The sequence below is a fragment of the Spermophilus citellus genome (genome assembly GCF_964194105.1).
Source record: "Spermophilus citellus genome assembly, chromosome: 6".
NCBI classification, from domain to species: Eukaryota; Metazoa; Chordata; class Mammalia; order Rodentia; family Sciuridae; genus Spermophilus; species Spermophilus citellus.
In genome coordinates this window covers 74,136,962-74,162,658 of record NC_138187.1, presented here as the reverse complement: position 1 = coordinate 74,162,658, position 25,697 = coordinate 74,136,962, and the positions used below count along the sequence as shown (strand labels likewise).

General features: G+C 38.6%; 1 protein-coding gene across 1 annotated transcript in view; it reads left to right on the top strand.

Annotated features, from left to right (window-relative positions):
• The window catches only part of CUBN (cubilin), a 307,889-nt gene that overhangs the window by 140,790 nt on the left and 141,402 nt on the right, over positions 1-25,697 (top strand). The window contains exon 31 of the mRNA XM_081299156.1: positions 142-311. Within this exon, the coding sequence (XP_081155282.1) occupies positions 142-311 (170 nt within the window). The remainder of the gene's footprint in view (positions 1-141; positions 312-25,697) is intronic.

The following is a 25,697-nucleotide window of genomic DNA, read 5'->3' as shown; positions in this document are numbered from 1 at the left end:
CAGTTCTTCAAAGTTTTTAGCATAGAACCAAGTAAGACTAATAGTCAAGCAAAGTGGCATATTGATTTATACAGCCAGGTAATAGGCCTGTTTAAGCAACAGTGATTCCTCTCATTGTCGAATTGGGTTTCCCACTTGCAGGTTGTGGTGGGATTTTCCAGGCTCCCAATGGAGAAATCCATTCTCCCAATTACCCCAGTCACTATAGGAGTAACACTGAGTGTTCTTGGGTCATTCAAGTTGAGAAAAATCACCGCGTTCTCTTGAACTTCACTGACTTTGATCTTGAACCTCCAGACTCTTGCATTTTGGTAAGTGGCACAAATTTCAAGCACTGTCTCAAGTCAAACTCAAACCATGTGAGTACATTAGTGAATGTATTAGTGATGGTATTTTCAAAGGCAACTATTGACAACTTAACATATAAAGCCATTTTTTTTACCCAATAATAAAGCAGGGTTTAGCAGTTCAATTTCTCCTTTATCATTTTTGCCTTTTGTTGTGTTTATTATTTCATTACCAAAAAATGGCTGCAGTCTTTCTTTTTTTTTTTTTTTTTAAACATCTTACCTGTGTTCACATCTGGAGAAAGGAAGAAGGAATATTATCTGTTTCTTCTTTTGCATGTTTTTTTTAAAATCAGGAAAGCAAACATTTTCAAAAATTCCCTTTACATCTTATTGGCCAGAATTGGCTTCAAAGGGAATCCAGAAAGTATAGTGGAATAGATTTTATCAATAACTAGTTTAGATCAATTATTTTTAAGCTTCTAGGGTTCTCAGAGGGGTCTGTTTTCTTGAATATCTTGATTTGCTACTTTAACAAATCAGTCTTTTACTAGGGCAGAACAGGTAGGGAGATGGGATATGGCTATTAGTTGGTCAAATGATAAAAACTTTCTGCTGTTTAAACTTTAAAGCATTCTTTCCTGAAACTAATATTTTGTGTTTAATGTAAGAGTAAATGAGGTTTTCTTTTTGTTTTCAGTTTAAAACTTTTGGCTGCTGATTTTCTATCAAAACATTTTCCTTGTTTCATTTGTATTTATAGACATTTCATTCAAATATAAACCAGATTCTCTTGGTTAATGGGATCTTTCTATTTTCGCTTCCTGACAGTTTCCTACACAAACTCCAACTGGTTTGGTTTCTTTTTAATTCAAGAAAACTCGAGAGTTTTGAGGGGTTTTTTTTTTCTTCATATTTTTCAAAGCAGTCTAGTCTGTTTCAAGTATATTTTAGGTGTTAATTTATAAAATCATTAATAAAAGTTTAGTAGACTTATGAATGTATATTCACCTTCTAAATGAGTATTCAGAGTTTAAGTTAGCAAAGCATCATGAAAACTTAAAGTGTAGGACATCCATTTTCCATAATGCTTACTGGGACCAATTTACCTAAAAAGGACAATTTAAAATTTTAGATGACATTTAACAGCATCTTTCTAAAAGCAGCAAAGAACTCATAAGGTACTGTGAAATTTTGGAGTTTATATCTGGGAGAGATATGAATATAGTATTGGGAACTATTTTTGCATATAGGGCATTTGCTTATCCAAAAGAGGTTAGCAACACTTCTGAGAGCATCTCAGAGCAAAGAGGACTAAAATTTGAGTCCGGGGTCTGAGTATGGTGAAAGTACTGGTAAATTATATATATCCTAGGTAAAATTAAGACAAAGCAGCCTTCACTGAGACTACAACCCGGCTTCAAGTCACCCAAGTGGACCCCACACACCTCAAGCCCTGGAATAATAAGAGGGTCTTGTGTATTGCTCATGCAGGTAGGCATGGGGTTTCTGGAAAAAGTAATTTAAAATCTTTAAAGAAAGATAAAATCATCCTAGGTCAATAGCCAACAGACCATCAACCATGTTCACATTTATCAGAAGACAATGCAATAGAAACCAGACATGGCACCAGTAACAGACAATGGAAGCACACCCAGATTTGCCAGATACTGAAACCAGCAGGCATAGGTGACTAGGCGACTGTGATCACTAAGCTCATATACATAAAACTGAAAATTAAACTTTCATCAGTGTAAGCAAAAATAACCAAAACAAGAGCAGACTCTCAGCAGATCAGCAAGATTCTTTATTAAGCATTGATAGAATGGCACATTTGCAGGGGAGAAAATGGCAGCTGGTTACAAAAGGGGTCTGTTTTTTATGGGGTTTAATGAGAGTTAATCATAGCAGAATGTTTAGTGTGACTTAATCATTAGAGACTTAGGACGTGCTGGCTGGGCAGTTAGGAAATTAGTTGTGCAGGTTGAAAGTCTGAATCAGGAAATCAGCTGTAAAAGTTCGAAACCCATTGTTACTGGAATGAAAGTCCAGAAGCCAAAGCCCACCATTTGCCTTCTCCACACCAGGCTCATTGTTATTGGGAAAGGATGAAAGTCCAGAGCCCAGAGCCTATTGTTTGCCTTCCCCATCCAGGACACATCCTTTCTCCCAGGTAGGGGTGGGAGGTTGTTATTCCATGTCCTTCAATCAGGGAATTGCAAACTATAAAAAGAGACATTGTAAGTATGAGAAAAAAAAATGAAAATTTTAGAACTGATAAATGCAATAGCTAAAATTAAGAAGGCTCAGCAGAAGGAACTGAGCTGAATAAATAATGAACTGGATGAAAAATCAGAAGACTCGTGGAAAAAAGCATAATCACAAGGATCAAAAATACAGAAAAACTGGTTAAGACACATGGATGACATATAGAAAAGGTTTAACCTGCATTCAGTTGGAATCCTAAAAGGAAAAGAGAGATAAATGGAGCAAAAGTAATATTTGAAGTGCTAATGACTAAGACTTTTACTAAAACCAAGGATAGATTACTTTTTATAAAATCACCCAAACAGCCAAGCAGGATAAATAGAAAAACATACTTTAGCAAACTAAAGAAAAATAACAAATGTTAATGTCAGGGAGTGGGTAGGTGGGGAAAGACTAAACTTTCAGGAAGTGGCAGACAATGCTGACTTTTCAACAGCAGTAATTGGAAGCAAAACAATGAGAAGGTATGTGCTGTTTGAAGAAAGAAAATAACTAGAAAATAACCAGCATCCCTATACTTTCCTAAAATGGCTTCAAGAATAAAGGTTAAATAAACCTTGGAGCAAAAAGAGGGTCTTCAGGAGACATTTAATGGACCAGATGCAAACTGTTTCTTCCTAGTTTTGCTTGCTGGGGGCATTTCTCTGCCTCTTGTTCCCTTACCTTCTCTGCATGGTGCCAGGTACAGCTTTTTCTCTGGTAAAGCCTATAATCCATAGAACTCAACATGCACAGTGTGTGACCCAATCGAAGCTGAGATCAAAGGCACACACCCAACATGACCATGTTTTTTCCCTTCTGTGGACACGAGGAAAATTTTCCACCTACGTGGGATACAAATACACAGAGAGAGTTTTCTGGTAATCATGGCCATATCTCAGTGTGCAGCAGGGCTTGGTTTAACAAACTGTAGCAGAGGGGAACAAACAGAAGTAAGTGAAAACTCAAATATGATCTGGCCATAGACATGGAGATGGAAAATAAGCCCCTACGGAGGTAGTGGGAGGATTTCTATTGGGAAAAGAAGACAAAATACAAAAAAAAAAAAAAAAAAAAAATCATAGTTGAGATAAATTGTCAGCACCAGAGAATCCTATATGAAGTAACTGGAGAAGCCCAGGTAGTGGACCGAAGGGGCATGGTGAACCAGATGCCTCTAAGCACTTGGGTGAGTCACTGACACAGAAAGTGAACCATACCAATAGTGTGTGTCACCATGATGCTGTGGCTGAGATATCTAGCTCTGCAGCACAGTTTCTGGGGCTGAGACTGGACTTTGCCATTTGTAGATAGGAAAAACTTAATCTTTCAGATAAATTTTCAGTAACTAAAATAGGGATAATGAGACCACTCGTGTCAAGTTTGTTTGGGGCTATTTGAGACAATGTGGGTTATTTGCATACTGTCACAAAGAAGGCTCACAGTTTGCACTAGCCATAATCATGCTACTGCTACTGCTGATGTGAACACATCCAGAGAAGTGTATTCAATGAACTCTGGGAGAAGGAAGAGGTGTGGAATATTAGAAGGAGCCATGGGCTTAGCAGCCAGAGTCAGAGATTCTTTTCTCTGATCTAGGCCTCACACTTTCAGCAGAAGAACCTACTGAAGAGTCTTTCTCAGAATAGAGCACATAGCATTTAGTGTGCCTCAAACTCAATATACTGTCATAACGATCATGAGAAAACAGCAGGATTGATTCTTTTGGGCCTATAACAGGAACACTTTCACAAGGGAGGTGACCTTTAAGTAATAGAATCTCTTTCACTAGTAGAATTGTGGCAATGGGCCCAGAAGGGGAGGCTGTGGGGGAAGGATTGGGAAATGGCACACACAGAGACCTTTGGGGATAGAAAAGGAGATACTGTGTCTGTAGTGTAGACCGGAGCAGGGGGCATGAGGAGACCAAGGGCAACAGAAGACTTCCAAGTGGATACACTCTTTTATGTGCTGATGAAAGTTTCAAAATTATCCTATAGGAAGCAGGAAGTCAGTGAAAGTTTTCTGTGAAACAGGAATAAACTACTCAGAACAGAATTTTGCAATAAAAACAGCAGCAATGTGAGGAATGGGTTGACAGAGAAGGAAAGGGAGGAACATGGGCTGTTTGGATAAAGCTTGGATCAGAGATGATGAACACCTCATATGGAGCAGTGGCCTCATGAGTGGGGCCATTTGGAGAACTGTTGTGGTGTAATCACCAGCTTGTAGGGATTAGTTACATGGTGGAGGGTGGGGGGTGGTAGAGAGGTGGCAATTAGCATTACTTTCTTGAAGAACGATGCAGGCATTAACTGAGTAGAGGGATAGGCTATAGAAACTTTTGAGTTTAAGGATTCCTTAGTGTCTGAAGTAGGAGTTCAGTGTTCAGGATGGGGTCTCAGTTGGACATATGCATTTTAGAACAATTTCTGTATATTTGTGGGGCTGTTAAAATCATGGGAGTAGGTTGGTCACTTGTAGGAGGATTTTATAAAGAAAACTTTTTATAAAAAGTAAACTTGTGGGGGAAACACCACCATATAAGGTGCAGAGGAAGAATCAGAGGAAACAGAAACTCAAAAGGGTTACCACAGAGGTAAATGGAGAACCAGGAAAGGATGGTCTCGTTGAAACCAAAGGGAATCCAGATGTAAAGACTGGATGGTTAAAGATGTCAAACTCAGCAGAGGTCAATGAGGATGAAGATTGAAGCAGAGCTACAGAGCTCAGTCTTCAATAGCCTTGTAAGAAGCAAGTTTGATATAGGTAGTAGTAGAAAGTTCTAGATCATGATGGGTCAGAAACTCCTGAGCTTCCCCCCCAGAACTATGGAAATGGATGTCATGTGGGGACAAAAGGCAGTAACCCATGGGTAAGACAAGATGAACAGAAAGTTATTTTTTAAAAATAATAGAGACACTTAACATTTTGTCAGGAGGCGGGGTGCTGGTGGAAAAAGGGGCAGCTTGAATGCAAGAGACACAATAATTGATAAAGTCATGTTATCAGGGCAGAGACCCAAAGAGGAGTCAGATTAGTTCTATAAATTTCATATTTTCTGGAATGAGAAATTGGAACACATGGCCTAACATAGTTTTGTTTTTTACTGATTTATAGATTTATGTTGAAAAAAAATCACATAAGTTTTATCTAAGCAAAGTCATCTTTGCTTTTCAATTCATAAAGCACTTTTATAACAAAATTTTAAAATGTTTTTAAAAAGGTGTGTTCAGGTAAATTGGGGTAGAGATCCATTGTGTGTAGTTGCCAAATGGACCCAATTATGGGGACATGAGATCTGCAGAGGTTTGGGAGCCAGGTGGGGCAATGCCCTGGCAAGGCTGGAGGCTTGGCTCCAAGTTCGAGTTAGTTGTCCAGGGATTCATGAAGGCAGGTATTGAAGCAGTAGCCATCTATCATTATGACCAGATGGACACTGGATGTGAAATCTGCCCTAAGGTCCAATATCTTACATAATAATCTCTGCAGTTTAAGTTCATACAAAGCCAGTCATTCATTTTGGAGACAGTCAAGGTAACTTCTTGGTCCTGTTGCTTAGACAGAGTCATTAGCAAAGAGAAAGATAGCTAGCTGCCAATGATGCTGTCAGATAGTTTTTATTTCAGGGAATTTTTAATAGAGCTTGAGTGCACCATTCAATACAAAGGTAAATTATGCTTAGATGGGACTAGATACCTTATATTTTAAAGCTTCTATAATTTTGGACTGTTAGAGTGGAAATATTAATTTAACGGTTATGGCTAACACTCATAAGCATGTAGATACATGGAATGCTTATGTTGGAAGAGGAGACATGAGAGATCATTTTGTGTCATCTACTTACTTAAAGAAAAAGAAATTTAGTTATAGAAGGGTCTCGGGGTCAAGCCTAGGTAGGAATCAATAGCAAGACTAGTACTAAAATGAAAACCTTGTATTTCCTAAATTAAGAATAAGTATTTTGGTAAAGAATTACACACACACACACACACACACACACACACACACACACATGAAACTGGGAACTGGATAAAAGAGGAAGAAAATAAAATAAGGGTTACTTTGGAGCCACTTTGGCTTTTATTTCCAAGGAACCCAAACTTCAGTTATCAATTTAAGGGAGAGTGTTAGGAATTCAAATATGGAGTGGAAAGTGCCCTTGCTTAGAAGTCTGGAGGTCTAGGTTTCATTCATTCATTCAATCTTTGTTGCTAATTATGTGCCAGACACAGATAGGTCCTGGTTTCTGGATGTGGTACAACTATTTACTCTCTTTATGGCCTGTGGATCTTAGTTTCTTTTTTTCTTTTTTCTTTTGAACTGGGGATTGAACCCAGGAGTCTTAACCACTGAGCCACATCCCCAGCCCTTTTTATATTTTATTTTTGAGACAGGGTCTTGCTAAGTTGCTTAGAGCCTGACTAAATTGCTGAGGCTGGCTTTGAACTTGGGATCTTCCTGCCTTAGCCTACTGAGCCAGGCGTATGCCACCACTTTCGGCTTAGTTTTTGTTGAGTGTCTGGGGAACCCAAGCATAAAGAGAGAGACAGGGGAGAGCATATGGTTAGAATTTGTGCTTGTAACAGGGAAGAGAAGAATAAGAGGGCAGATGTAGTGAACTCTAAAGGTCAGGTGATATGGGTGGGTGTGTGTGGGGTCATCCTCAGAATCAAAGTCAGACTTGAACAGTTGCTCAGGTTCACTCTCTGGGATGTAAGAACACCAGGCTTTGGATAGGAGTCTGTTTCTAAACTCCTCTGGATATGAAAATGAGAGGTCTTCTTGTAGTAGTAGGCTGAGTCCCCATTTGTCCCAAGTGGGGGCAAGTTAAGACTCTAAGGCATTACTCTTGGAACTAAGGCAAAATTCTTCAAGTAGAAGAAACAGATGAAAGTTTAAAAATGAAACAATAATGCACAACTTCCATCCGCTTTCATATAACCCATGGCAGGAGTCTTTGTACCTGAAGGCACCAATCTGTTTGTTACATGAATTCCTAATAGATGCATGGCTGAATAAATGACTTCTTATCATCTGTACTCCTGCAGTGATCAGTGCTTTGGTGCAAAACTGCAGACAACACCTGCCGGAATTAATATATGATCTCACTATATTGAGTGGTGTGAGGACTTAGGTAACACTGCAGAGGTGTATTTTCTAGTATTTCATACATACTAAATGAAAAAAGACAAAAACTGAATTTTTGGACTTCTGTTAAAATGGGGATGAATCATGGGAGCTGTTTACAGTCACATTTCAACACATTTGGTAATATGTTTGCACTTTCTTCTCAATCACTTCCCAGTGTTTTTCTGGTGTTAATTAACCTCAGAGTGTCTGCACTGACACTTGTCTTTCTTGCTAAGGCCACAGTGGGACCCATTGGTTGGGGATGGCTGTGTGGTCAGCTCAAGAAAGTAGTTTCATTATGTTCCCCTTCATGAAGGCTGAGTATTACAGTGACCTCCAACTGGCAGTGTAATTACTTAATTAGCTTCTCTTCTGAGCCTGAGGTTCCTGTAGCTCTGCAGGCTCTTATTGATCTCTGGGAAACGCTGGATGTAGCTCAGTATGAGAATGTGGAGAGGGGAAGGCAGCTCAGGGGCACCAGCTGGCCCCTGGAGACTGAGACCTCAGCTTTCAGCATCCTCTTTGCTCAGCTCAATGGAATGTCGGCCTTGTGAGAATCAGTAAGGGGCAGATAAAGCAAGCAGGGAACAGTCCCCACCAGCCTCTCATTTGGAGAAAATATACACCAAGGCAAACAGCCTAGTACAAAAATAAAAAGAGCACATGATTAGTAACTGTTTTCTTTGTGAAGCTTTGTGTTCATCTAGGAGAAAGAAAGCAAAATATCTGATTTGAACTGAAAAAGCCCAGATCCCCCACCGGTTCTCCAAAGGTTCTCTCTGTTGTTGTTCACATTATCTGACAATAGGGCACAGGGTGGAACAGGGCAGGCCCATTACACACGCTATCCATATTTTGTTTTATTTTTTTAAGACACCACCCATGGTATGTTTCCTTTTAAAACATTGATCATTTCCCAAGCAGAACAAAAAGAAACAGGGATAATAGAACTCCTTGCTTCACAGACAATGGAAACAATACCTCTTTAAATTTACTATTTTACTGATGAACCCATGACAGAAATCTCTCTGTTCCTCTGTCTCTCTCTCATTTCTTCCCTTCCTTCTTTACTCTCCACCATAATTTTAGTGTCTGCTAGCTACTTGAGGATGATCTCTTTAAAACGCTTATTTTGTGACTTGCCTGGGAAAACCTGCTTAGCCATTTTGCATTGAGTGTCAAATTAATCACCAGTAGCTGTGCCAATCAATACATTGCAGCCCCCAAGCCAAGAAAGGGCTGAATTGAAGCACAGCTCTCAATGTGTAGGTTTGGGTTTTGTTTTGTTGACATTTTAAATTCAGAATCTCCTTAAATGCTTGTTTCTTTGTGAAGGTAAAATAAGCATCTTGGATTTCTTTTCATATCAACATTTTCCGGCATCTTCAAGTCACAGCTTACAACAACTATAAATTATTAGAGTTTATAGACTTCTGTAAAATGTGAAGACATAGTTCAGATAATATAGAGTAAAGGAACAGGAGGGAGAAAGTCCTGACATGAGATGTGGGGCTGCAAATTTGGCTTGGTATTTAATTTCAGAGCAGTGTACCTGGAAAACATCACTGTTGGAGGAAACCGATGCTTCCTTACTCCCTACCCCCAAGAAAAGCTGCTGGAATGAGTAATATTTTCATTTCCTTCCTTACTTACATTTATGACTTTAACAGCTTGTATAATTTCCTGAGGGATTCCCCTCCCTATCATTAAATATTTCCCCTATCTTGGAGCAGTGCAAACTTGAAAATTGGATTCCATCAGCCAGGTACAGTACCATATATAACACGTGAAAATATTTCATGAACCCTCTAGCCTCAAAATTCATTTTGTACCTTGATGTGAATTATCCCTTTTGTACCCTAAATATCTTATCCTTCATCACATTTTCACCTTTATAAGCTTTGAGGCAACTTATAGCAGGAGACATGTGTTGCCAGATGGAGTTAAAAATGAAGTCAAGGATAAAAACCAGGATGAAAGCCAAATTAGACCAGGGTCAAGGTGAGAAAAGAGTTCATACTAGACCAGAGAATTGTAATTAGACCAGAAAAGGGCAAGGCATAGATTTAGATCTGAATTCAAGAACAGAATCCAGGTTAGAACTAAGGGATATAAATTCTGGTTTATTTGTTGGCCTACACACTGTGCTCTTTGTTACATATCCTACTAAATTAGCCATGCTGGGAATCCCATGCATGTTCAGTGGAATGGAATGCATGACAGATGCCAGCCACCCTGAAATCTGCCGCAGTGCAACCTAAGACTTTCTAAAATACTACCAAGGATGCTTTAGTGCCATTCTAGATAAATGGTGGAAGATTTCCATTCTATTTTGAGAGCTCTCAAGATTATCTTTCTAAGAGACCATGATACCTTGGCTTCACAGAACCGTGGTCTCTCCATATTCTAACTGAATGAATAAAGTTTAACTTTACCTTTTCTCTTAATTTAATGATAATTGATCAGAGGCCAATAAGATAGTTAATACTTTGCCCCTCTAAGTGTGAGACTAAGAGAAAATAACATGTTTTCTAAGCCTGTTTTCTCAACTACAAAATGAAGCAGTAAGAAGAATTAACTTTTTAGAAATGTGTATAAAGAACTTGTCAATGGGGCTGGGGCTGGGGCTCAGTGGTAGAGCACTCACTTAGCATGTGTAAGGCAGTGGGTTCGATCCTCAGCACTACATAAAAATAAAATAATAATAAAATAAAGATGCTATGCCCATTTATAACTAAAAAACATTTTTAAAAAAGTTCTTGTTAATGTCTGCTACAGATTAGTAATTTCTGCCACTCTTAATTTTTCTATTACGACCACTGTTTCTATTACTATTAATACCATGTTAAAAGTCTTAAGTTATCTTTTGTAAAATTGTGAACCTTAAAAGAAAGAAAATGGGGAAAAACAAATAAAATTGTGAATCTTAGGTGCACAGAACTGGACCTATAACCCTTAGCTCTTTGCTCAGTATCCACATGAATTGGGAAAACAGCACCCATTTTTATATAAATTTTTAAAAAATCTTAAAATATGTATTGTAATTTTTTACACGTTCTTTAATATATTAGCAAATTTTATCACTCCATACATACATTATTTTGATACATTTCAGGAGGTTTACAAGTAAGAAAGAAAAAGTAATAGTGCAAAACATGAAAATAAAAGCACATTCATATATATTCCCTAATTTCTTTGCATGGGAAGCTCAACTCTGAAGCTTAGGTACAGCATTTTGATACTTTGGGGATTATAAAATATGCTGTATGCTTTGCTCTTGAATCAGAGTAGTTTGTTCTTGCTCTGGTTCATAATAATTTTAACCCATACTTTAAAATTGGTTTATTTACTCCCTGAGTATGATAAAACAGTAAAAACAAGAAGACAGGAGATTTTGCAACTCCTACTCTTTGACAAATCTGAAGGATTATATTCTTATTTCTGGAAATGAAAATACAAGTGTTACTAGGAAGCTAAAATTCATTTTCCCCTGCAGTCATGAGCTTTGGGCTGTAAGTGATGACTGACATTTCTGTCAGGTGACCATGAGCCATCTAATCATGCTAGGGTTTTGATGGGGACAGCGAGGGAACTGCAGGCTGATGGGCTGTGTCCCACATCAGGGAACTGCAGGCTGATGGGCTGTGTCCCACATCGGGGTCAGTCACACGTTCTGTTCTTCAGTCCTTAAGCAAAGCCCTCAGTGGTTACTTATCTTTATCTGGTGCAGTTTAAAAATATATATGGCTATTGAGCTTCCCTTTGTTATTTGATTTTACATTATAGAAAGAGCACTTTGCACACTGGTAATTGAGAATAAATTAAGTGGGAGGGGTTGCAAATTTAAAGCAGGAAAGAGGGACCTAGGCAAAATTCAGGAACAAAGATACTCAGAGGGGGCTCTGGGTGAGAAGAAGAGACCAACGAAGAGATAAATCAGAGAGAGAATTGACAGAACATACTGATCCCCTGGATTGGGGGCAGAGAAATAAGGGAAAGATCTAAGATGGTTTGGTGGTTGGGTACATGCTTCTGGGCTTTTACTGAGGCAAGAGATGTTGATGAAGGAGACATAGGGTGACAGGGTTGAGGAGATGGATTCAGTTTGAGATGCTTCTTTTCAAAGTTCGTGGGACATAGAAGAGGTGACATCTGGTATGCAGTTGGCTATATGAATGTGAAGCTTAAGAGAGAGGGCTGGGGTCCAGTTATAGAAATGAGTCAACTAACAAATGTTTGAGAGATCTTAAAACAGAAGCCATATCCATTAAACTTGAGACATTCCTCCAGACAGGAGATGCAGATTGAATGGTATTAATATCTATGTGGCTTAGATCCTGCTGCCCTACTGTTACATGAGTCATGACAGTATATAAACACTGAATGGCTAAACATTAAAAAAAATAATGTAGATTTTATTTACAGATTTTACATGCGCTTCATATTCCATTTGTGAAATACAGAAAAGAAATAGGAAATAATGCCAACTTTAATATTCTAATACAGATACACTATTCCATTTTTGGTTATTATCTACACCCACTCACAAATATGCACACCTACATATATGCATGCATAGTTTAGAGAATATTACACATCATTTTGTGTATACTATCTTTTTCACTTAATTTTATGTGAATATTTTTATTTTAAAAATTGGTTCATTAATTATACAGGCATAGTTAATCACTATAATTACAGACCATTTAGATTATTTCCTTTTTTGTCTTCTTATTTTTAACAATGTTATGAATAATATTCTCATGTGAATCTTGGTCTACATTTCCTATGATTTCCTTTATATAGGCTATCTTTATTGAAACTTTATTTTTTATTGATTGTTCAAAACATTACAGAGCTCATGATATATCGTCTTTCATACATTAGACTCAACTGGGTTTTGAACTCCAATTTTTACCCCCAGATACAGATTGCAGAATCACAACTGTTACATACTCACAATATTACATAATGGCATATTAGTGACTGTTGTATTCTGCTACCTTTCCTATCCCCTACTATCCCCCTTCCCCTCCCCTCCCCTCCCATCTTCCCTCTCTACCTCCTCTGCTGTTGTTCAATTCTCTCCCCTTTTTCCCCCCCTCCCCCTTGCCCCTCATAACCTCTTATAATTTTGTGTATCATTGAAGGTCTCCTACCATTTCCAAAAGCTTTCCCTTCTCTTTCCCTTTCTCTCCCCTCATTCGTCTTTGTTTACTGTTAGTCTTTTCCTCATGCTCTTCCTTCCTGCTCTGTTCTTAGTTGCTCTCTTTATATCAAAGAAGACATTTGGCATTTGTTTTTTAGGGCTTGGCTAGCTTCACTTAGCATAATCTGCTCTAATGCCATCCATTTCCCTGAAAATTCTATGATGTTGTCATTTCTTAGTGCTGCATAATACTCCATTGTGTATAGATGCCACATTTTTTTATCCATTCATCTATTGAAGGGCATCTAGGTTGGTTCCACAGTCTAGCTATTGTGAATTGTGCCGCTATAATCATTGATGTGGCCGTATCCCTATAGTGCGCTCTTTTAAGGTCCTCAGGGAATAGTCTGAGAAGGGCGATAGCTGGGTCTAATGGTGGATCCATTCCCAGCTTACCCAGGAATCTCCATACTGCTTTCCATATTGGGCTCACCATTTTGCAGTCCCACCAGCAATGTACAAGTGTACCCTTTTCCCCACATCCCCGCCAACACTTATTGTTGTTTGACTTCATAATGGCTGCCAATCTTACTGGAGTGCGATGGTATCTTAGGGTGGTTTTGATTTGCATTTCTCTGATTGCTAGATATGGTGAGCATTTTTTCATGTACTTGTTGATTGATTGTATGTCCTCCTCTGAGAAGTGTCTGTTCAGGTCCTTGGCCCATTTGTTGATTGGGTTGTTTTTTATCTTATTGTTTAATTTTTTGGGTTCTTTGTACATTCTGGATATTAGGGCTCTATCTGAGGTGTGAGGGGTAAAAATTTGTTCCCAGGATGTAGGCTCTCTATTTACCTCTCTTATTGTTTCTCTTGCTGAGAAAAAACTTTTTAGTTTAAGTAAGTCCCATTTGTTTATTCTTGTTATTAACTCTTGGGCTATGGGCGTCCTATTAAGAAATTTGGAGCCTGACCCCACTATATGTAGATCGGAGCCAACTTTTTCTTCTATCAGACGCACCATCTCTGATTTGATATCTAGCTCCTTGATCCATTTTGAGTTAACTTTTGTGTATGGCGAGAGAAAGGGATTCAATTTCATTTTGTTGCATATGGATTTCCAATTTTCCCAGCACCATTCGATGAAGATGCTATCCTTCCTCCATTGCATGTTTTTAGCTCCTTTATCAAATATAAGATAGTTGTAACTTTGTGGATTAGTCTCTGTGTCCTCTATTCTGTACCATTGGTCCACCCGCCTGTTTTGGTACCAGTACAATGCTGTTTTTGTTACTATTGCTTTGTAGTACAGTTTGAACTCTGGTATTGCTATACCTCCAGATTCACTCTTCCTGCTTAGAATTGCTTTTGCTATTCTGGGTCTTTTGTCTTTCCATATGAATTTCATGATTGCTTTATCTATTTCAACAAGAAATGCCGTTGGGATTTTGATTGGCATCGCATTAAACATGTAGAGAACTTTGGGTAATATCGCCATTTTGATGATGTTAGTTCTGCCTATCCATGAACAGGGTACATTTTTCCATCTTCTGAGATCTTCTTCTATCTCTCTCTTTAGGGTTCTGTAGTTTTCATTGTATAGATCTTTCACCTCTTTTGTTAGGTTGATTCCCAAGTATCTTATTTTCTTTGAGGATATTGTGAATGGAGTGGTTTTCCTTATTTCCATTTCAGAGGTTTTGTTGCTGATATACAGGAATGCCTTTGATTTATGCATGTTGATTTTATAACCTGCTACTTTGCTGAATTCATTTATTAACTCTAGCAGCTTCTTTGTAGACCCTTTTGGGTCTGTTAGGTATATTATCATGTCATCCGCAAATAGCGATAATTTAATTTCTTCTTTTCCTATTTTTATGCCTTTAATTTCTTTTGTCTGTCTAATTGCTCTGGCTAGTACTTCGAGAACTAAATTGAACAGAAGTGGTGATAGAGGGCATCCCTGTCTTGTTCCAGATTTTAGAGGGAATGCCTTCAGTTTTTCTCCGTTTAGGATGATGCTAGCCTGAGGTTTAGCATATATAGCTTTTATAATGTTGAGGTAAGTTCCTGTTATCCCTAGTTTTTCTAGTGTTTTGAACATAAAGGGATGCTGTACTTTGTCAAATGCTTTTTCTGCATCTATCGAGATGATCATATGGTTCTTGTCTTTAAGTCTGTTGATGTGGTGAATAGCATTTATTGATTTCTGTATATTGAACCAGCCTTGCATCCCAGGGATGAATCCTACTTGATCATGGTGCACAGGTTTTTTGATATGTTTTTGTATTCGATTCGCCAGAATTTTATTGAGAATTTTTGCATCCAAGTTCATTAGAGATATTGGTCTGTAGTTTTCTTTCTTTGAAGTGTCTTTGTCTGGTTTTGGGATCAGAGTGATGTTGGCCTCATAGAATGAATTTGGAAGAGCTCCTTCTTTTTCTATTTCTTGAAATAGCTTGAAAAGTATTGGTATTAATTCTTTTTTGAAGGTTTTGTAGAACTCCGCTGTATACCCATCCGGTCCAGGGCTTTTCTTGGTTGGTAGTCTTTTGATGGCTTCTTCTATTTCTTCCTTTGTTATTGGTCTGTTTAAATTGTGTGTATCCTCCTGTCTCAATCTGGGCAGATCATATGCCTTAAGAAATTTATCGATATCTTCACTATCTTCTATTTTATTGGAATATAGGGTTTCAAAATACTTTCTAATTATCTTCTGTATTTCTGTAGTGTCTGTTGTGATATTGCCTTTTTCATCCCGTATGTTGGTAATTTGAGTTCTCTCTCTTCTTCTCTTCGTTAGCATGGCTAAGGGTCTGACTATCTTATTTATTTTTTTTCAAAGAACCAACTTTTAGTTTTATCAATTTTTTCAATTTTTTTTGTTTCAATTTCATTGATTTCTGCTCTAATTTTAATTATTTCTTGTCTTCTACTACATTTGCTGTTGTTTTGCTCTTCCTTTTCTAGGTTTTTGAGGTGTAGTGTGAATTCATTTATTTGTTGGTTATTTCTTTTTTTGAGGAAAGAACTCCAAGAAATGAATTTTCCTCTTAAAACTGCTTTCATTGTGTCCCATAGATTCCGGTATGTTGTGTCTGTATTATCATTTGTCTCTAAGAATTTTTTCATCTCCTCCTTTATGTCTTCTGTAACCCATTGATCATTCAGTAACATATTGTTCATTTTCCATGTGATGTAGGATTTTCCCTTCCTTCTTTTATCATTGATTTCCAATTTCATTCCATTGTGATCAGATATGGTGCATGGTATTATCTCCACGCCTTTATATTTACTAAGCGTTGCCTTATGGCATAATATATGGTCTATCTTTGAGTAGGATCCATGTGCTGCTGAGAAGAACGTGTATCCACTTGATGATGGTTGATATATTCTATATATGTCGGTTAAGTCTAGGTTATTGATTGTGCTGTTGAGTTCTATAGTTTCTTTATTCAGTTTTTGTCTAGAGGATCTGTCTAATGGTGAGAGCGGTGTTTTGAAGTCACCCATAATTATTGTGTTGTGGTCTATTTGACTCTTGAACTTGAGGAGAGTTTGTTTTATGAACGTTGCAGCTACATTGTTTGGTGCATACAAATTGATAATTGTTATGTCATGTTGGTGGATGGTTCCTTTTAACAGGATATAGTGTCCTTCTTTATCCTTCTTGATTAACTTAGGTTTAAAGTTGATTTTGTTCGATATGAGTGTGGCCACTCCTGCTTGCTTCCGAGGGCCATGTGAGTGGTATGATTTTTCCCAACCTTTTACCTTCACACTGTGTATGTCTTTTCCTATCATATGAGTCTCTTGAAGGCAGCATATTGTTGGATTTGTTTTTTTGATCCAGGTTACTAACCTATGTCTCTTGATTGGTGAGTTTAGGCCATTAACATTTAAGGTTACAATTGAGATATGATTTGTACTTCCAGTCATGCTTCTTTATTTGTTTATTTTAGTTTGGCTGTTTTTACTTTTTGGTTATTTTCCTCCCCCTTTATTGAGACACCTCCTGCTGTTAGTTTTGGGCACTATTTTTCAATTCCTCTTCTTGTAGTATTTTGCTCAAAATGCTTTGCAGTGCTGGTTTTCTTGCTGCAAATTCTTTTAGCTTTTGTTTATCGTGAAAGATTTTAATTTCATTGTCAAGTCTGAAGCTTAATTTTGCTGGATACAGTATTCTTGGTTGGAATCCATTATTTTTCTGCGTTTGAAATACATTGTTCCAGGATCTTCTCGCTTTCAAAGTCTGTGATGAGAAATCAGTCGTTAACCTAATTGGTTTACCCCTGAATGTAATCTGCCTCTTTTCTCTCATAGCTTTTAATATTCTCTTCTTGTTCTGTACGTTGGCTATCTTCATAATAATATGTCTTGGAGTTGGTCTATTGTGGTTTTGAATGTTTGGGGTCCTGTAGGCTTCCAGGATTTGGCAATCCATTTCATCTTTCATCTCTGGGAAGTTTTCTAGAATTATTTCATTTAATATGCTGTCCATTCCTTTGGTTTGAGTCTCTGTGCCTTCTTCTATCCCGATGACCCTCAAATTTGGTTTTTTTTATGACATCCCATATCTCTTGAATAGATTGCTCATGGGATTTAAGCATCTTTTCTGTGTTGACTATATTTTTTTCAAGTTGATAAACCTTGTCTTCATTATCTGATGTTCTGACTTCTACTTGATCAAGTCTGTTTGTAATATTCTCGTTTGAGTTTTTAATTTGGTTTATATTTTCCTGCAATTCTAGGATTATTGTTTGATTTTTTTTTTAAGATCTCTATCTTCTGGTAGAGCTCGTTCTTTGCCATCTGAATTTGTTTGTTTAATTCGTTTTCAAAATATACTTTTATTGCTTGGACTTGCTGTCTTATGTCTTCCCTAATATTCCTTTCCATTCGAGTTAGGTAGGCCTTGAGTTCATTCCCTATCCCTGCTTCTGGTGTTTCTATGTCCTCCTGTAGAATTAAGTTGTCCTGTATTGTTTGTACTCATTTTTTCCCTTGTTTTCTCATGTTGTCCACGTTACTTTCCAGCTCTATTTGATTGCCGTGTTTCTGTTCTCTTCTATAGGTTTGTTTTGGTTCTGTATTACTCTGTTGTTTCTTGTTTGTGTTGTTAAACTGTGCCTGCTAACGTGGATTCTGCTGGGAAGGAATTCCGACGGCCGAGCTCCAGTGACGTCACTACTCTGCTATGACGGGCCCCAGGCTCCTTGCTGGGGTGTCCTAATGGGGGGCTGTGACTGGACTGTCTCTGTTTGGTTTCAGCTCCCCATCGAGGCAGGCGGGCAGTCTCCAGCCGCCCAGTATCTCAGGCAGCGGGCGGGTGAATGGTCGCGGGCGGGGGAGTGGACTTTAGCCACCCAGTCGCGTGGGCAGCGGGCCGGCTGTCGCCAGTGGGCGGGCGATCTCTAGGCACCCCGTCCTGCGGTCGGTAGCGGCGGGCTGGCGTTCTCCTACCGCCCAGTTACGCGGACAGTGGGTGAACTGTCAACGGCGCTCCTGCGGTTTCCTGCCGCCCAGTCGCGAGGGCCTGGCCTCTAGTCCCCTAGTTTCTCCTGCTAGTCTTGGTTTCTCCTGCTAGACCAGATTTCCCCTGAGTGATAGCTCTCGGCAGTTCAAACTATACTCTGGACCTGCCGTTTATTGGGTGTGGAGGGTGTCTGTTGGGGACCCCGGCACTCTATTGTTTTGTTCCCGTTGTGGGGGATAGAACTGTACCGCTTTCTTCCCCCTCTGAAATCCCGTACTCAGACCGGGGGTCAGTGCGGGCTCATCCAGCAGGATTCCACAGAATTGCAGCCACTTTTCTCCCTGCTTGCTAATTAATTACTTCTCTGCGGCACCCCGCCCTCTGTAGCCGTGGGGAAGGCCAGGCGAATCAGTCAGCCCGGGCGAATCAGTCAGCCCGGATCCCCGGGGTCGCACAATTGGCTATTGGGATCCCTGGCACTCTATCGTTTTGATTTTTTCTGCTTGCCCCTCCCCCAGCGCTGGCTAGACAGGTTTCGTTTTGGCTGCTGATGGGAAGGGGAGTTGAAGGTCAGGTGTCTCTAGTTTTCCCCTAGTCTTTATGCGGGCTCACTCTGATACTCCCTCCCCCGGAAAGCCTAGGAGAGCCTAGGAGACACAGACCTGTTTTATTGTTGCAGTCTGTCGGAGAGTGGTAGTGGATACTTCAGCTCTCCAAGATGGTGGCCGCTCTATTGAAACTTCTAATGTACAAAAACATCCCCATGCCCAAGCCTCCCAAATCTTAATATTTTTTCATATTTGCTTCAATTTTTTTCCCTCAAAAGAAATCCACTGTTAAAGACAATTAAGTCCCATATGTACCCATCATTGATACCATTCTGTTTCCCATCCTAAAGAAAACACTAGTGAGAATTTTTGTTAATGATTCCCGTGACTGGTTTTTATAGTTTTCATTATATGTCTATATCCACACACACTATAAAATATTATGGCACATTTTTAAATTTTATGTAAATAACATCTCACAGTATATATCCTTCAATTTACTCTTTTTACTCAGTTCTCTGTTTTTAACATTTTTTGATATTGTTAAAATATTTGGATCTAATGCCTTTTTTGTGGCTATACAGTATTCCATTTTATATGAATGCCCTGAGTCAATTACCCATTCTCTTGCTAATGAACATTTAACTTACTTTCAATGTTTTGCTATAGCTGCCTTTTTGTGCTGAATATTTTTATAGGTATATCTTTACTTAACCATTCAGGAATTTTCTTCAGTGTAGACACCTAGAAACAGAGGTTAGCTTATAACTTTACAGCAGATCATCATGTTTCATTTAAAAATGTATATATGAAGGGCTGGGATTGTGGCTCAGCAGTAGAGCGCTCACCTAGCACGCACGGGACCCGGGTTCAATTCTCAGCACCACGTAAAAATAAAGGCATTGTGTTGTGTCCATCTACACCTAAAAAATAAATATTAAAATTAAAAAAAATGTATATATGAGAATTTTTTAGTGAGAAAAGCTTACTTGCATAATCACACTTCCCACCAAACTTTCAATACATTATCTTATTTGACCTTTACAATAACCTTAGGAGGCCACAAGGAGGAATGACCTATCCCCAATTTTAAATTTGATGAAATTGATGCCAGGAAGTTTCTAAAATGTTTTGGCAAAAGAAAATACCCCTGGTAGATTCTGGCTCCAGCCTAGGTACCTGACTCTAAGACGGCTGTGTTTGAAGCCAGGTGTTCCAAGTGTTCAAAAATCAGTGTACTTTTCACTTGCATCTCAGTTGGTCAGGTGGAGAGCTTCAGCTCAGCTGGACTCTGTGAGTAGCCTATCTTCTCAGGCTGAGCAAAATGAGAGGAGTGAAACCACGTGTTTGAGCTGAGCGTGGTTGTCAACATCCATTTGGGCTCCACTTTTTGAGTATTTATGAAACTTGGTTTTGGAACACAGTAAGTATTGTAGGGAAGCAATGTGGGGAGGAACACAGAGACTTTTAAAATCACTGCCCTTCTGCTGGTGAGGGCCTTTGGGAGATGGTCATGAGGGTGGAGCCCTCATGAATGAAGTTAGTGCCCTTATAAAAGAGGCCCCAGAGAATCACTGGGCCCTTCCACTATAGTGAGACTATAGTGATAAGAGTCAGTCCATGAAGGAACAGGCCCTGCCCAGACACCAAATATGCTGTTTCCTTGATCTTGGACTTACCAGCCTCCAAAACTGTGAGCAATTAATATTTGTGGCTTATGATCCAACAAATCAGTGGCATTCTGTTACAGCCACCTCAGCAGACTAAGACATCTTCCTAATTTTGACTGGATACTTTGTTATCCCAAACTCAACCTCATACATAAATGGATTTTGTGAATCCCTGAATGATTTGTAAAAGCTTTACTTTTCAAAGAAGTAAGTCAGAAACACAAAAACTAAAAAGGAAACCCAATGAAGTTCTTCAGGGGAAGTAGCATTTAATGATTGTATATCACATTCCAAGCAGCACATATTACCTCAATAACTCCTCATTCTGACCCTAGGAGAGATGTCAATGAATGGAAAGCAAAGATACCACACTGTCTCCCCCACTCCCTTTGCATTCACAGCCCAATCTACTCATTGTCTCCACCATTCCACCCAAACATCCTCCCTTCATCTGCTAGAGATTCCAAGTCAAAAAGTGCAATGAATCATTTTGGTCCCTTCAGTAGAGGTTGGCACAGTTGAGGAAAAGGAGAGAGAAGTATGGAAAACCCCATCAACTCCCCCATAGCATTTTCAGGTATTTTAAAAGGGCAGATGGGAAATAGCATATGTTTTGCTAGTCACCCAGATTTCTATTTCTGGCCAGTGTTAAAAGTTCTGTTCCTCTGTGTCTTGCATCTTCTGACTGTTCCCTTTCTCTCTGCCCGTTGTGAAGAGAAACTTATAATTTATACCCCACCCTTTTTTAAAATTTCTTGAAAATACCATGCACCTGACACCTTTTGGGTAGTGAACTTTAAAATTTTATTTTTGTGTGTATGGAGCTGGGGATTGAACTGAGAACCTCACACATGCTAGGCAAGCACTCTACCACAGAGCTACTTCCCCAGGCCCTTGTATAGTAGATTTTAAATAAATACTCCAGGGCTGGGTTGTAGCTCAGTGGTGGAGTACTCACCTTGCATGTGTGGGGCACTGGGTTCGATCCTCAGCACCACATAAAAATTAAAAAATGGAGGTGTTGTGTTCATCTGTAACTAAAAATAAATAAATAAATAAATAAATAATAAACAAATAAGTATTCCAGGCATTGGAAGATGACTACAACAAAGAGCAGCACAGTAGTTAACCTAAAATGCAATATTAGATTCCTGGTTCTAGGAGAGGGGATAGCATAAGAGCATGAATGTTAGTTGGCAGGAATCAATGACTCATTGAGACTCAAATTTAAAGACCTTCACAAAACTAAATTATTTTCATTTTCTCTTCTTCCTTGCATTGCAGTATTTGAATTAGGGCTCTTGATTTCAAGTGTCAGAAATCTCAACCCAAACTGGCTTATATAAAAATAAAATGTGTGTATCTCAAAAAAAAAAAAAAGAAAAAAGATTCCTTGTTCTTAGGAAGTCTTTGTCTATGTTTTCCTCAATCCTTCATTTCACATTCACTATTTAGTTACTAGATTTTTACAACAAATCACCCCAAAACATAATGGCTTAGAATCACTCTATTTACAAATGGTCAACAAATATATGAAAAAATGTTCAACATCTCTAGCAATTAGAGAAATGCAAATTAAAACTAAACTGAGATTCCAGCTCACTCCAGTCAAAATGGGAATTATTGAGAATACAAGCAATAATAAATGTTGGCAAGGATGTGGGAAAAGAAAAGCTCACTCTGGATTGCTGGTGGGAATGCAAATTTGTGCAACCAATGGAAAGCAGTTATGGAGATTCCTCAAAAAACTGGGAATGGATTCACCATTTGACCCAGCTCTCCCATTCCTCGGTTCATACTCAAAGGACTTAAAATGAGCGTACTACAGTGATGCAGCCACATCAATGTTTATAGCAGCTCAATTCACAACAGCTAAACTATGGAACCAGCCTAGGTGCCCTTCAACAGATGAATGGATAAAGAAAACGTGGTGTATATGTACACAATGGAACAATACTCAGGCATAAAGAGAAATAAAATCATGGCATTTGCCAGTAAATGGATGGAACTGGAGACTGTTATGCTAAGTAAATCAGTCCCATAAAACCAAAGGTCAAATGTTTTCTCTGGTATGTGGAAGCTAACCTGCAGTGAGGGAGGGGGTGGTGAGAGGAAGAATAAAAGTGCAGTAGATTAGACAATGGAGAATGTAGGGAAGGGAGGGAGCATAGGCAATGGAAAGAGAGTGGAATGAATCGGACATAATTTTCCCATGTAAATATGTGAAAACAACACAGTGAATCCCACCACCATATACATCTGTAAGATTGGGACTCTAACTAGAATAAGATATATTCCAAGCATGTATGATTACATCAGAATGGATTCAGCAGTCATGTTTAAAAAAAATCAATAAATTAATAATAGTATAAAAAGAACAACTATATTTATAGTTTCCATGGATAAGAAAGCCAAGATTAGCTTACCTGGGTCCCACCCTGCTCAGTCATGTGATTGTTGGCAGGATTCAGTTTCTTGAGGGCTCCAGGCCAGGGGCTTCCTCTGACTCCTCAACATGCAGTCCTCTCCATAGAATATTTTATACAGAATGCGGCAGCTTGCTTCTATACAGCAAGCAATAGAGAGAGAGGGCCAACAAGTGAGAGAATACCAGCAGGGTAGAAGTCCCTCCCCATTGTTTGCTAACCAGGAAATAGATGGTTAGAATAGTCTGTTAATTTAAAGCAAGTCATTTAAAAGCAAGTCAATTTTGCTATATTCCATTCATTTAAAATAAGACATTGGGTATAAAATAAGACATCTCACACTCCAAGAGAGGAGATTACACAAGGGCACAATCCCAGGAGTTGGGAATGACTAGAAGCCATGTCAAAAGTTGCCTACTACTCCAATGCTCACAATCTTCTACTCAGTCATTTGTATTGATTTTATGTCCAACTCAGGCTCTTTTCTCATCCACATTACTGAACAACCCCTATTTGGACTTTTTTGCCTTCATAGTTTCCTATCTCATTTCGTATGTAGCAATTTAGCTCTCTGTCTCACTTTAATAGTAGAAGTTAATATCTACTACATACTTACTATGTTCCAGGAAGTCTCCTAAGTACTTTATATTTTTTTAACTCATTTAATTCTCACAAATACTAACTGAGCTATATACTCATGTCAATCCCATCTTACAGAGCAACAGATTAGAAAGTATAGAAAGGAGAACAACATGTCCCCACCCCAACCAACATAAAACACCACCTCCATCATACTATTCATGTTCTCAAAGGTTAGGGGAGGAATTTTTCTAAATAAAAAGCTATTTTTTCCCCTCTAAAAGGAATTGTGCTGCTAACTTTAAATATACATGTTCTTAAATAATACATATTTGTATTACCATTATGTGTATCGGAAGGCAAAGGTTCCCATTTCTTGGCTCCTTTATTTTCTCCAATTTCCATTCCTAAGGACTGTGAGCATGGATTCCCCAGAATTTTAAATGTCATCAGGAGAGGATGCTGTTCTCCCATCCAAATGGTTTTCCTCCACATGTCACTTGACATATGACAAGATTGACATGTGTTAACCCTGGCAATGGTTGACATTTATCCAAATCTCCTCAAGGTATTGAAATGTCAAGTGTGAAAATTCATAAGCTTTTGCCTTCTTTTGCACTTCTGACTGGAGCTTAGGATGTGAAGGGCTCTGATAGCACTGTAATAAGTCATGTATTCAGGATACTCATGCTTCAAGATGAGCCCGACGCCCTTGGCCAATCTCCTGCCTTCACCTTCTCTTACATTGCAGGTGAAAGACACCTGGGAGCTGAGTGGGCAGGGTTAGCTATGATATGTGATTAGACCCCTGCCCTTCCCCCTTTGGGCCCAGAATGCCTGCCCATATAGCAGTCACAATTAACATCTTTCCCCCTCTGAGTAGCCTCTTACCTACTGTTGTGCCTACTGTGTGTTGATACAGTCCATCCCATGAAGGAGAGGACAGCTTCTCTTAACTCAGGGTTTTTTCTTGACTCTTGCCCTCTGTTCTTAAAGACCTTAGCTGTCATAGGTTAGTCATTTATTGATCTGTACATCCAATATTTAGTGTCTATTATGCACCAGTTTCTGTACTAAGAATCTAAACTCTGTTTTTTATATGATAAAGTTAAGTTTTGTTATTTTGACTATAGAAAACTTAACAGTAGATGTAAGTAAGAATTATATAAGTTTTATGAATATATTATAGGTGGACCCAATAGTAATACAATTTACTAGCACTGCCTTGGGAAGTGAGTGGAAGCAAGGGAAATGCATATTGATATTATAATTTAAAATAAATAAGAATGAGGTTTCTCATATTTCTTTCATTCCTTCCAATGCTTTTCTTATAACTTTGCAAATTATAACCTTAAATGTGAGAATGCTGACTTCATATTATAGGAGTTAACACTCTCAAGAGAATTCATATTCAAAAATGGAGTTAAAAAAACTACCTTATTTATAGTCTGAGGCTTTCGAATTTCATAAAATGACAATCATACACACACATACACACACAAATTAACACCCATCACAAGCATCTTAAAGAGAAGTGATGTGCTACAACATAGAACTTGGTAAGAGAAGACTGCTAATGACTAGCTATGTGATCTTGGATAAACTTGTTAGCTTACATTGGACAAGATTGTAGTTTAATAGCTAGCACACTTATATCATTTTCTAAATTAAAGAAAGGCACATAATCCTGCAGATTAGATTAAGGTATTTGTTATGGTGCTTATAAAATCACAACACACTCACACATTTGGCATTGCATTGATATATAATTTCAGTTCAAGGGCATTTGAAAACCTTCCATTTTGGATCCGTTCTATGTGAAGGAATGTATCAGCCTGATGAAATTCAGCGGAGTGCCCATAATTCTGGGAATTGAGGGGCTAGGGGAGGGCCTGGGAAGCTCTCCTAGATGTGTCCCTTTCAGGGATCTTCAGGAAAATGCTCATTCATGTGGGTTTCTGAGGTTTCTAATAGGCACCCCTCCCCCCCCCTTTTTAAACCTTATTTGCTTCTTTCTTTTGAGAGCATTGAAACTACTTAGTGCAAAAATAGGGCTTAGAAAAAGAAAAATTAGGGCTGGAGATAGAGCTCAGTTGGTAGAGTACTTGCATTGCATGCACAAGGCCCTGGGTTCAATCCTCAGTACTCCCCCAACACACACACTCCCCCCCAAAAAAAGAAG